Raw genomic sequence first — 12,820 nt, 5'->3', positions numbered from 1 at the left:
TGCATTAAAATGCTGTAACTTTTAATTACAGTAAAATTAAGTATTATAACCTGTTTATATGTGCATGGATTTACTGATGACAGTACGTATTATAGCGGCCATAAAAAAAAATGCACATGTTAAACACGTATCATTGTGCAAATTGCAAGATTGCATGCATGGGTCAAAAAAGTTCAAAAGCTTGTGTGACAATTGGACTGTATGATATCTGCGCCTGTGCAGTAGAAAAAAAAATGAACTACACCGACTCATTTTGGGGTTAACCGATTTTCATGACATGTCAAATAGTACCATATAATGATAACATCGCGTCTCAATTACTCTTAAAGAATGAGATTGGCGAGACAGTCAGCACTTTTACGTGTAAACAGTTATTATCGTGACACTTTAAAACTACACTATTGGTGCCAATAAATCCATGCACATTTACAGGTGCTGTAATATAATCATTTTTTATATCTTTGCAGGCACATAAAGGTTATTGTGCATTAATGACAGATAGCAGTTCGAATATTTAGGTAACTGAATGCTGTTGAATCAACGGGCGAAGAAAATTTACTTATCTGGCGATGTACATAGTTCAAAACTGCTAAAATATGCAATCAATAAAGACTCAATGTTGAAATGCGCATCATATGAAGTGAATTGAAAGGGAAGGATTTAAAGCATAACATAAATACAATTTCTTTTTTCTATTGAGTATTGAAGGGCGACAATGTACTCTATACCAGTGTTCCGCAACCTTTTTAGTACGTGGACCCCTTACAATGTGTATGAAGTTTCACAGATGTGTTATGAAAACCACTCAAAATTTAAAGATATTATAACATAAAACATACTTTTAAAATTTATTAATATATAAGGAAGGAATGTAAATTATTCGCACATGATTATCCAAAAAGCTCAGTGCACAAATCCGCCATACAAGGCTTAATTAAATCTTCTGCAATTGTAAAAACATCGCTACCAAAATTGATGATTTCACAATAATTGAGGAATTAGATTCACATGGACCTGAAATAGTTTTTTTAATGTCTTTCAAAATAAACAATAGTTTCGTTTTTAATGATGCTTTAATTCTAAATGACGAATTAAATTTGCAGGCTAATAAATCATTAACTTATAAAACCTCACAAATTACACATCATTGAATTCCACCGGTTGCGGAACACTGCTCTATACATGAGTATCATAAGAACACTGCCATATAAATATATAATGTGTTTAATCCATTGGTATGGTACTGTGCATAACAATTCATTTGGAATGCTTTGAAAACATAAGACAGATTATTTAAAAAAGAGAAAAATTATAAAATCTATGTTGTGTAATAATGTATATTAAAGAAACAATTGATGAAACCCTCTTCCGGTGAGGGCTTTCCTACATTTGGGACACTTTCTACTGGTTTTCATCACTTTCTTTATGCAGTCCAGACAAAAAACATGGCCACAAAACGTTGACGCCGTGGCAGATATGGAGAGTGTCTCGTAGCACACGGGACACTCCCCCAGGCAACTCTTGGGCGGCGTCTCTTGAGGGGTGTTGCTCGCGCTAGGATTGTTCGGCGGATAGCTCGGCACGGGCAACTGGGGCGGAGGGATCGAGGAGTTGGCACCCAGAGGCTGATAAATTGGATAACTAATGGAGATTGGGTGGCCCATAGACATGTGGCCCATTTGAACGGCGCCGGAGCTCGACGCGATGTCTGGGGAAACGGTGGGCATATTTGAAACACTGGTTTCTGACAGATCGACGATACTGTTGTTTCTCCGCCGCTTACTTGAACCCGAATCGCGCTTCGATATCCCCCTTTTCAATCTGTGCTTTGATACTGGTCCGCGTACATGACTCAACAGCGGTTCGATCGCCCCTAATAACGACTCCAAATACAAATTTAAATTACTGTCGGCGCTGGGCGAGAGGATGTTAGGCGGATCTGTGACTGTGGAGGAAGGAAGACTGTCTAAATCGATTGGCGATTCCACGCCTCGTCTGGGCATTGCCGAATCGAAACTTTCATTTCTGCTGTTGTTGACGGCTTCTGTGAAAGTATTATTGACAAAATTTACATCATACGACACGGAGAGATCGATAGGAGTGCTCTGAGCACCAACGGCCGCCGTTTTATCCACATCGATGATCTCACAATCGGAATCGTCCCCGAGTAGATCTATCACTTCGTTCGGATCGATGTGTTTAGGTTTGTATGAGTCGTTGACTAAGTCGACTGTCACAGGTTCGTTGTCACAAATTAAAATATCTAGACTGTCAGTATCGACGCTGGACACTTGGACCACATCATTTTTAGTGTCTTGAAACGTTTCACTCGATGCGGTGTCACCGTCGACGACAATAAAAGGTGACTCACATTTAATAATCTCAGGCGCCTCGGTGTACTTCTGAATGCTCTCAGCCTCATTGAATCGCATGTCGTTCAAATCGAATGTGACGTAATCGCTGGAGGTGCTCGGCAGAGGTGAGAAACATCTCGGTTTCGATGACGTAGCTTTACCGGGTCTCCCCGTTTCAAAAGGGACTGATTGCTTAATCTGTGATACACTTTCTGACTTACACGGGCTCATGGGTATCGTGGAGTCGCTATCGTACTCTTCGAACATGTGACTGTTAGCTAATGGTACCGCTGTAAACATATTACCTTCGGTTTTAGTAATTTCTGGAGAATTCGACTCAACTTCTGTAGTTGGCGATTCTTCAGATTTTTCAATATCCTTCATGCAATTATTGGTTTCAGTAGACAAACTACAGAGAATTGTAGCGGCGTCGATGTGTTCCCTATTTACATGGATGTCTCCATCCGTTTCAGTTTCTAAATCATTTACAGTATTGCTTATATCATTGTTATCGATACAATGATTATCTTCACCATTACAGGCTGTAGCACTATTGGAACATACGTCAGTTTCTGCACTCAAATGCTTTTCTACGGCGTGTGTCTCCGTTTTAGAAGACTGTGAATAATTATCTTCTGCCATTTGGCACTGTAAATTGTCTTCGATGACCACAGCAGAATCGAATGCCAGCGGCGTGTCATCAAATTCAGATGACACCCGACCAGAAATACTTTCTTTACTAGAAGAATCCTGCTCCCTCAAGATGGCATGCGGTTGAGGACAATTTGAATTGTCCATAGGTGGGGTAACATTATCTACAATAACAGAACCATTTGAAATATGAATTTCTTGAATGATTATACTATCATTTACAGATATTGCATCATCGGAGGAGTTAACACTGTAGGTATAGTTTTCTGTGTCACCCGATTCTTGTGAAGTCTCCAGCACTGGGCATTTGAAATGACTGTCTTCAATCGAACTGTCACCATTTTCCACTCTAGTCTCGAACGCAGTTTGTCCGTTTATCGCGTTTACGTTATTTTCTTCGGGTGACATCTTCAAATCCATCGGAAACAACAGTACGTCAATGTGAGGAACATGGATATTATTTTGTTTTAGTCTGACACTTGAAACAAAATGTCCGTGAAAACGTTGAGTGTTTTGTTTATGATTTCATATATTTTTTTTTAAATACGCATCATAATACGCATTTACATTTATGGATCTTTACGGTACCAGAACTCAATTAAATCTATAATCTGTATAATATATCAAGACGTAACAATAAAAAATATTAAATTCTTCGGTGAGCGGTAATAGACAATAAAATAGAGATGGGCAGGGATATTATTATAGTCTTGTCTATGATGAAAAGTATTGATAGTCAGTAGTCATTACTTCCGATACGATGACGGTAGGTAGGTACCATAAAATCTGAGTTTGTGGGGTAAAGAGTTCTCTTTCGCGTTTTGATGAAATTGGCCACTGACCGTGTGTGAAAATGTTCGTAGACAAAGTCTTTTTTTGGTTATATACGTTTGAGATTCGCGCGCCGCTCAACGCGCCGCCAAACGCGCTTACCTAAGACGATCCGTAAAAGTGTGTAAAGAATGGTCCTATAGTCAGGGCTCGAAATGGACTGGAGCGCACCGTAGCGCCGTTCCGGTTCGTGAACTCAGTAAAATTATCGCTCCGTCTCGTGAAAAAAATAATTTGACCATTTAAACTAGATAGGCTACACAACAAAATATCTAACACACTTATTTTTAAAAAGTACACATAAAATTTCAGAAAATTGTCGAGCGCTCCGGTTCGTAAACTTTTCCATTTCGAGTGCTGCCTATATTATAATAATATTATGTTATATGGTAATATATGTTACATATTATGTATAACACAGATTTTGTCGCATGTTAGCAAAAGAAACGTAGAATTACTTATTTGAACTTGGAAAAATAGCTTAATATGGAGAAAATCATTTTTAAATGTGTACGACATTAAGAATTTAATCATTCAACTAAAATGTAAAAGAAATAAAATAAAAACAACAAATAAACTTCTAAGCTGCAGTATTTTGATAAACTTAACTGCGATTTTTTTCAAATGCTTTCACTTTAAACCACAGAAATATGAAAATACTAATAACCTGGTCACCACCAAACAGACGTAGCATGGCCTGGTATTGCAGAGGGACAGTGGTTTTATGGCAGATTATGATTCAGTATTTATCCACTGATTACGAATCTCCCATGACCTGCCACTCTGGCATCCTTAGGCAAACGACGCCATCTTGGTAAAATGAAGGCCAAAAACGATTTTTGGGTAGTAGGTAGCTCAGTAAACCGTTATTACTACAGAAATTTTATTCTTCAATGAAATAAAGATCGTTAATACCTATATACAGTTTTACAACAATTTGAAAAATTAATGTTATCATAATATCTAGCTGTTGTCTCGTTTTTTCAACGTGCTGCGATGCTCCAGTGAAACTCAAAGGCATAAGATAACCGGGATGAATGGAGCAGTAATGTAAAGCTAAATAAAACAATGCTGGGTAGCTGGTTTTTAAAATATTAGTCCCCCTTTAGACCCACAAAAACCCACAAATTTTAACTTCAGTTAGGTAGGGTAAAAAAATTTAAAATTTTCCGTTCTAACTGGAAAACACAATACATTTTCTCATCATTTCGGAATTGGACTGACTAAACTCTTCTCTCACATACACCCAGTTTTAGTGGCGTAGGCAACCGCCCAGAAACTGTGCTAGACGAGAACCAATCGAGAGAGCAAGCTGGATTCAAAGGAGGCTAAACGACATCAGCGTATCTATTCTATACACAAGACTGCTTTCGGCCTTTACGGCAGCTAACTAGGGTAGGAAAGTATCGAAATATTAACACTTATTGTAACAATTACAATAAGATAGCCGTCTGAACTGTCAAAACTGTCTATCTCACTCTAAAATTTATCACAGCCAAGAGAGGTGCTGTTAAAACATAACACTTATTGTAATTGTTACAATAAGTGCTAATACTTAGATACTTTCCTACCCTAGATAGCGGCCGAAAGCAGTCTTGTGTACAGAATAGAAGCGCAAGAATATAAACTAACACTGGCTAACTGACTGGCTTTTATTGATTATGAAAAGGCATTTGACTCGATCAAAAAGATCTTCAATTTCATTATGGAAGCCCTGTACAACCAAGGAATCTCTGGGTGCTTTATACACATCCTGAATAACATAATTATACAACAGCCAGCGTAACACTTTATAAGCCGTTTTGCAGGTTTCCTATTAATTAGCAAGATTGTCCGAAAGGGTGACACGATCTCTCCCAAATAATTCACCGTTGCTCTGCAAGATTATGTATATTCAGACGACTTGACTGTAAGAACAGTGGAAGAGTCACCTGCGCTTTGCAGACGACATCGCTGTCTTTGCGAACGCCACAGAATAAGATGCAAGAACACAGGGATGCCTCAAAACCCGCCGGATAGACGAAGTCATAAAGTTCGGTAGATGTACCTGGCAGTGAATAACTAGGGGCCGAGAAGAGTGGAGGAGCTAGGGAAGGTCTTCATCCCGCAGTCGATCAACACCGGCGGTTGATGATGATAAGTCAAAATATGCATTGGGTACAAGTTTTGTATATAGAGTGCATTTTGTGCAAAACACCCTGTTAGCTAGCCGTTGCCCAGTTAACTGAATATGATTAATTATACGCTATACCTGTTAGAGTTTTCGATTTTTTCCCATATTCAAAATAACAACGACATAATTTTTTATACTTATTCAAGTTTTTCAAAATAATTACTGTTTCTAACAGAATATTGCTGATAACTGTAGAGAAGTGCTTGAAGATTGAATGAGTGCCGGGGTGTGTTCTGATCTGGACTCAAATGCCTACACTCAAACAGGTTGTAGTTTTAAGTACGTGGAGGTCTGTGGCGCTTATAGGTTTGGAGGCATCCCTGTGAAAATGTTCCTATGTGGTAAACCGTAATTACAATTTATGTCGGTACTACAATTTAGTTATGCTGTCAGGTTTTTTATGCTTCGATTATTTTTTATTCAATTCATGAAAAATCGCGACTGCTCTCAAAAGTTGCAATATTTGTATTTGTTCCTTCATTCGTCACCCCTATACAACGCATGACCTGCCTAACCCCACGGGACGTCACTGGGTTGACCTAAACAAATAAAAATCAACCTTTTTAGATTCCTTAAAGCTACAAATTACTTTGTCAGTGGCTCTAATTCTAATACTTCTAACAGTAGGTACTCATATCAATGCGTGTGATTACAATTTGGATACCGACCAGTGATGCCAACCGTACTATAATTATAGTACAATACTATAATTTTGATTTCACGAAAAATGTAAAATACTATAATTTTACGCCAAATATACCAAAATACTATACTTTTAAAGAATTCAAGACGAAAAATGTTCCCGTACTATATTTTTACGCCTTTGTACTATAATCAGCGTAGAAAAATATGGCAACACTGATACCGACTCAATACGACAGACACTCAATACGATAAGTATTATCTTAAAGATATTTCAATCTCTTTGAACCTATTATCTATAGTTCAATTCCCGGAATAATGAATAATGACTCAATTTATGACGTAATTGTATTCTGCATTAGGGATGTTCCAATCATTGCACCAATAGGTATTTTATTTTATATTTTTAATTTAGTATTAATTGTGACGTCGTCTTCTCGGACTTTTCGGAAATAATTCTGGGACCAGTGTTAAAATAAATTTGCAATTCAATTTTTTTCTCCAGAATCAAATTTGTAATCTTTTTTAAGCAACAATTCCGATTCAAAGTTGATATCTCTTTTTTAAATCTTTCTTCTTTTCTCCATTTTTTTAATTATTAATTTTCCATCTAGTTTCAAAGTCGATACCTTTTGAGGTTTATTTCCTAATTTTTTCACTCCCAGGTTTCCAAATTTAGTTTCGAAAGGAAAAAATCCTACCGATATCTGTATCAGCCAGCGTTCTTTTTCCTATCGTTGACACCATAGAGGTATTAAATAAAGGGAGGGGCAAGGAATCGGCTTTCTCATGCAACTGAATGAAGCAGGCCAACAATAGCCGACAACTTACGAGAAATAGCGAGGCGATAAAAAAAATGCAGGGCATCACGGAGAATTTACTTTGGTCATTATAACCCTACCATATAATATAATGATAACGTGGAAATTTTGCCGCAAATTGATTACCAGCGTGCCTCACCATACTTTTTCACCATACTTGCCTGCTTCACCATACTTTCATATAACCTGCCACCCCTAGGTTGACACTGACTGATTATTTGCGCTCCACGATCCAACCTGTATTTAAAAAGTCTGAAGTGATAGGTACAAACTTTTTGGGTTGTACTGTCATGATCCCCACGAGGGCCCGGGCTTAGGGGGGGGGGTCGTGATGGGTCGACCAGCTAAGTGAGATAAACACACTTCACAAAATTAATAGCAAAATAATTCGCCCGCAGCACTATTATTACTTCACATTAATACAATTGAACTGGTCATTTCGAAAAACTGACACAAAATGGTAAAATGCGTTACGGATTATTGTTTATTGAGGGTAGACCTATCATTCTCTTCGAAAACAACTCAATTGTGAATAGTATGCAACACGATTTTATTTCAAGTCAAAGTTTCAAGTCAGTTCGAAAACAACATAAATACAGTAGTTATGTTGTTTACGCATGGATTATCCTTAGCATACGTAGCATAATTAGCATACTTAGCGTACATCGACTATAATGCAAAATCTTTCACTTCCGAATATTCCTGTGCATGAATTTTGTGATTATCGCCAGCTATGGGTAAACTCTTTTTTTATACACAACCTTAAGTCAAATAAGGCAGGATTGTATTGCTACCACGAACGACTAGCAAAAAAGGGCCCAATGAAGTGTCCACATTTTTGATGGAATGCATAGATCGATTTGTACTCTCGCAAAGTACAAAACACATTTTGTCAGGCTGTGGTTTTGATTTTTTCTTACTTTGACTGACACAAAAGATTTCAAAGTATTGTTCATGCTGTACCAATGCAGGGACACTCATTTCTTCCCTGTTTCTCATCTGTTCCTGATTTCGGAACTGCAAAACGCTTAATCCGGCGTCAAGATAAGATCAATACTCCATATTATTATTATGAGTATTCTTCTCTCATAGAAAGTAGTCCAGTCAAATTAGACCGAAAAATACGTTATGGTTGCAAAAGGTGGGGAGAAGATTTTTCTTCCTACTTGTATATAATGATAATGAGTACGAAAAAAACGATTTTGCCAATTCGGATGACTTCGGCACAACTTTTGGCGGGCAAAAAACCGCAAAATTTTGGGATTTTTTTTGGTTTTTCGCTTATATCTGAAAAACGGTCGGTCGTAGCAAAAATATTGTTATATACAATTTTAAAGCTTATTAAATTTCCTAAATATCATACGTTTTTTCTATCTCTGACCGTTTATGAGATATTTGCTGTTGAAAACAGTATATATGTATTCGAAAACACGCGTTTTAGTAAAAATCAAACTTTAATGAGAAGAAAAAATACCATTTTAAACTTAAGATCTTACAAATAAACAGTTTGGGGTTTCAAAATAGACTTTATGGTCAATGGGCCCAATGTTCCAGATGGTGCATGGGGGTGGGGTGAGGGGTAGTGTGAGTGGTAGAAAGGGCCACATTCCAATACCCCCCACCAGTACCGTTGGTGCCACGACACGAATCAGTACCAATTTTGTTTTAGTTTATTCTCTATCGCTTTGTCTTTGAAATAAAAAAATATATTTTATTTTTCCCATTGTATTTAGATAGGTAGGTATTGATCGATTAAAATATGTTTAAACCTTTAATTTGATAATGAAGTATAATGAATTTCTATGCCTCTCCCCCTTAAGATCTTACAAATAAAGTATGTTGATAGTTTTAGTAATGATAGCAAAACAAATGTTCATATCTACAAAATAATAATATTCACCAAACATCTTAATTTTTTAATCGTTTCTGCCGCTTTGGTGGAGGTGGAGTAGGCAAAGGTTGTACGTCTTCTAAGTCTTGCAATGCAGCTTCCACGTATCTATTTCATCAGGGCTGACATCTGGATTGTTGAATACTGTGACCACTTTCTTCAACTGATTATTCTTCTCCAAAAATACCACACAATCTAATATTTATATGGCCAAATAGAGAGGATGTTGTATCACACCCACTGAACGCGTGTGTGAAAAGAATGGTACGTGCGTCATTTTTAAACGATTTTGTCGAGAACAACACATCTGGTTTACTTCCCTTTCCAGGTTTTCGAAAGACTAAGTTGTCCAAGAATGGTCCTTTTGCCGACATCAGTACAAGAAGGTCAACATCTTCACCTACAACAACTACTCTTTTGAATTCATTTGGTTTTAAAATGTCAGTAGTTACAATTAAAACATCGGCATCCTCTTCTGCCTGGTTCACTTTTATGCCAACCTGTAAAAAAGTGATTTTTTATTAATTTCGTTGCTTTTAGGACAGTGTTTCCTTGAAACATAATTTCAGGGTGTGATTTTAAATTTATACGGCGTAATCTTTCTATAAACTTTGTCCCACTGGATGCAGCATTTGATGGATATCCGTAAAATACAACTTCAATTTGTGACTTATAGTGTTTTGTCAAATAATCCAAATACATCTTCGCAATGTCACCAAAGGATGAATTTCGGGACCACACTATTTTATATTGGAGATGTCCTCCATCAACCACAATAAACTTATTGTTAATGTTGGTGCCGTGAGTCTCAATGCTGGTGAAAGCCTTGTAGAATAACGATTAACGATTTTGTCCCTTTTCTCATACCTTGTTCTGAAAACAGTGACATGGGGTAGGGTGCTAATTCTTATCTAAAGAAATGTTGTAAATCTTCCTCCGTTTCATTATATATACATATTCTTCCTCCTTTCATACTACCGCCAACGGATGCAATGGTAACAATTTTGTCTTTTCTTTTGAATTTAACATTGTGAAAGTCATTACCGACTATTCCATTAATCCCCTTTAACCACTCTTCTTGGGAATTATAGCAGTTTACTGCTGTTCCTCCAACAATCCCACTACTCAACGACATTATCTCGTCGGTTTTGGGAAATGGGTAGTGTAATGATAGCCATTCAAGAAGCTTACTTGAGTCAGCATTGTCTCGGTCAATTCGGGAACTTCTTATGTCAACATGCTGTTCTGATGATTCTGACTGAAAATTACAGAATGACTCAATTTCATTGCTTATCTTCTGCATACTGACCATTCCCAAAGTCCATCTGGTTAGAACAGTCACTTATGCCTCTGCCCTGTGTTAGACCTCCATAAATCTTCATTGTTTTCATTAATGTTTGTTGGATGGTCATATCCGACCAAATTCCACTCCAGTGTTTGTCAGAGCGACGTATCGTAAAATATCCTCTGCGAGTGAACTCCTCAAATTCAGCAGCGTCCATCTCTCTTTCAGTTGTTGCATATCCTGAAGATACAAATGGGCACTTTTGGCGTAAATAAAATGGCCTGCTGCATGAAAGAATGGAAACATTTTTTCAATACTTTTCAAATGAAGGTTCCAATCACCAGTTCGTTCGGCCTGAATAAAGTGTTTGATGAGCGTTGTTCTGTAACCATAGCTTTGGAGTAGGATCATTATTTTCTAGCGAATACTTGGCTTTTTCAAATTTATTTATGACCATTTTGAGGACAGTATCATTGGAATGAGCGTTTGATAACTCCGTTCGATCAATACTACTAATAAGGTGATGGAGTGCACCTACTTCTTCTTCGGTAAGTTCAATTATTGTATCCCAACACAATACACATGAACACAAGAATAAACATAACTGCGCGCGCGATGTAGACTAAACTAAAGCAAAAGTGGTACTGATTCGTATCGTGGCACCAGCGGTACTGGTGGGGTGTATTGGAATATGGCCCTTTCTACCACTCCCACTACTCTCCTCCCACCCCACGCACCATCTGGAACATTGGGCCCATTGACCATAAAGTCTAGTTTGTAACCCCAAACTGTTTATTTGTAAGATCTTAAGTTTAAAATGGTATTTCTTCTCATTAAAGTTTGATTTTTACTAAAACGGGTGTTTTCGAATATATATATACTGTACATATACAACAACAAATATCTCATAAACGGTCAGAGATAAAAAAAAAATGTATGATATAAAAATTTTAGTAAATTTAATAAGTTTTAAAATTGTATCAACTATATTTTTGCTACGACCGACCATTTTTGAGATATAAGCGAAAAATCCCAAAAATTTGCGGTTTTTTGCCCGCCAAAAGTTGTGCCGAAGTCATCCGAATTGGCAAAATCGTTTTTTCGTACTCATTATTATTATATACAAGTAGGAAAAAAAAATCTTCTACCCTACCTTTTGCAACCAAAAAGTACAGATTGACTGGACTATAGTAAGAACACTAGAATTCGTACAAAAAGTGTTGAATTTAAATTACATTTGAGATTTAGCATAGGTAGACGACTGGATATACGAGTCTGTGCAGCATTTCACCCATGTGACATCACTGGTATACAATCGACCTATCAGATGTATTGACCGGAGATACTGGATGCTTGCATAACCTGGGAAGATGCAATAAAACTGGCCCTTGACGTGGATTCTTGGAGATGCCGAGTGGTATCCGAGGATCGAACATAAACTAAAAAGTAGAAGAGGAAAAATAGAAAAGTTTCATCAATAATAGTGTGTGTATGTCTATTAGAGTTTCTAATTAATGTTTTAGGTAGAGAGGGCAGCAGGTTTGAAGCATATTTTTGCCATAGCAATCATAAGATATGTGTTTTCTTGTTCTATGGCAGCCCTGAAAACAAAATTTCGGCTCGGGTTATGGTTTGTTGTGTTTTGCTTTATTTATATTATCAACGTACGCATTTTTTATGTTTTACGTGATTATTAATATTAAAACATTGATCAATGCATTGCTTTTGGCTGCATACATGCAATTGTCGAAGAAGTATTTTTCCACAGCTAAATTTTATATTCAGAAGATGTCAATTTGAAGTTGACATTAATTATTTCCCAGTCCTACGAATTCAGTATTCATGGCTTATTTTTGCAATATCTGCATTTATAACCATGTATGTAATTAGCTAATTAGCTACTCTCAAACACTAGTGGTTTTAGGTACGTGGAAGCCTGTGGAGCTAACTAGATTTGGAGGCACCCTCGTGAAAATGTTGGTTGTGCGATAAATCGCCATTACAATACTACAATAGTTATGTTGACTATTTTTTAAACTAAGATACTTATCGATACTTTTTAATGAAGCGACCGCATCGTCTGCTTTATAATGTGCCGTCCATATGCAACGCATAACCCACCTAACCTCACGAGATGTCACTGATAATTAGTTTGATGATCTAATACAGGGA

At 37.1% G+C, this 12,820-nt stretch overlaps 1 protein-coding gene across 1 annotated transcript; it reads right to left on the bottom strand.

Moving 5' to 3' along the window:
* Positions 1 to 698: 698 nt before the first annotated feature.
* On the bottom strand, positions 699 to 3,599 carry LOC147071033 (uncharacterized). The gene has a single exon (XM_085948420.1). The coding sequence runs from the start codon at positions 3,423 to 3,425 to the stop codon at positions 1,341 to 1,343; it is 2,085 nt and encodes a 694-aa protein (XP_085804546.1). The 5' UTR covers positions 3,426 to 3,599; the 3' UTR covers positions 699 to 1,340.
* Positions 3,600 to 12,820: the final 9,221 nt, after the last annotated feature.

Source organism: Rhyacophila brunnea, unplaced genomic scaffold, assembly GCF_057557595.1.
Source record: "Rhyacophila brunnea isolate RB1 unplaced genomic scaffold, BYU_Rbru_1.0 scaffold_20, whole genome shotgun sequence".
Lineage (NCBI taxonomy): Eukaryota > Metazoa > Arthropoda > Insecta > Trichoptera > Rhyacophilidae > Rhyacophila > Rhyacophila brunnea.
This window is presented reverse-complemented; position numbering and strand designations above follow the sequence as displayed.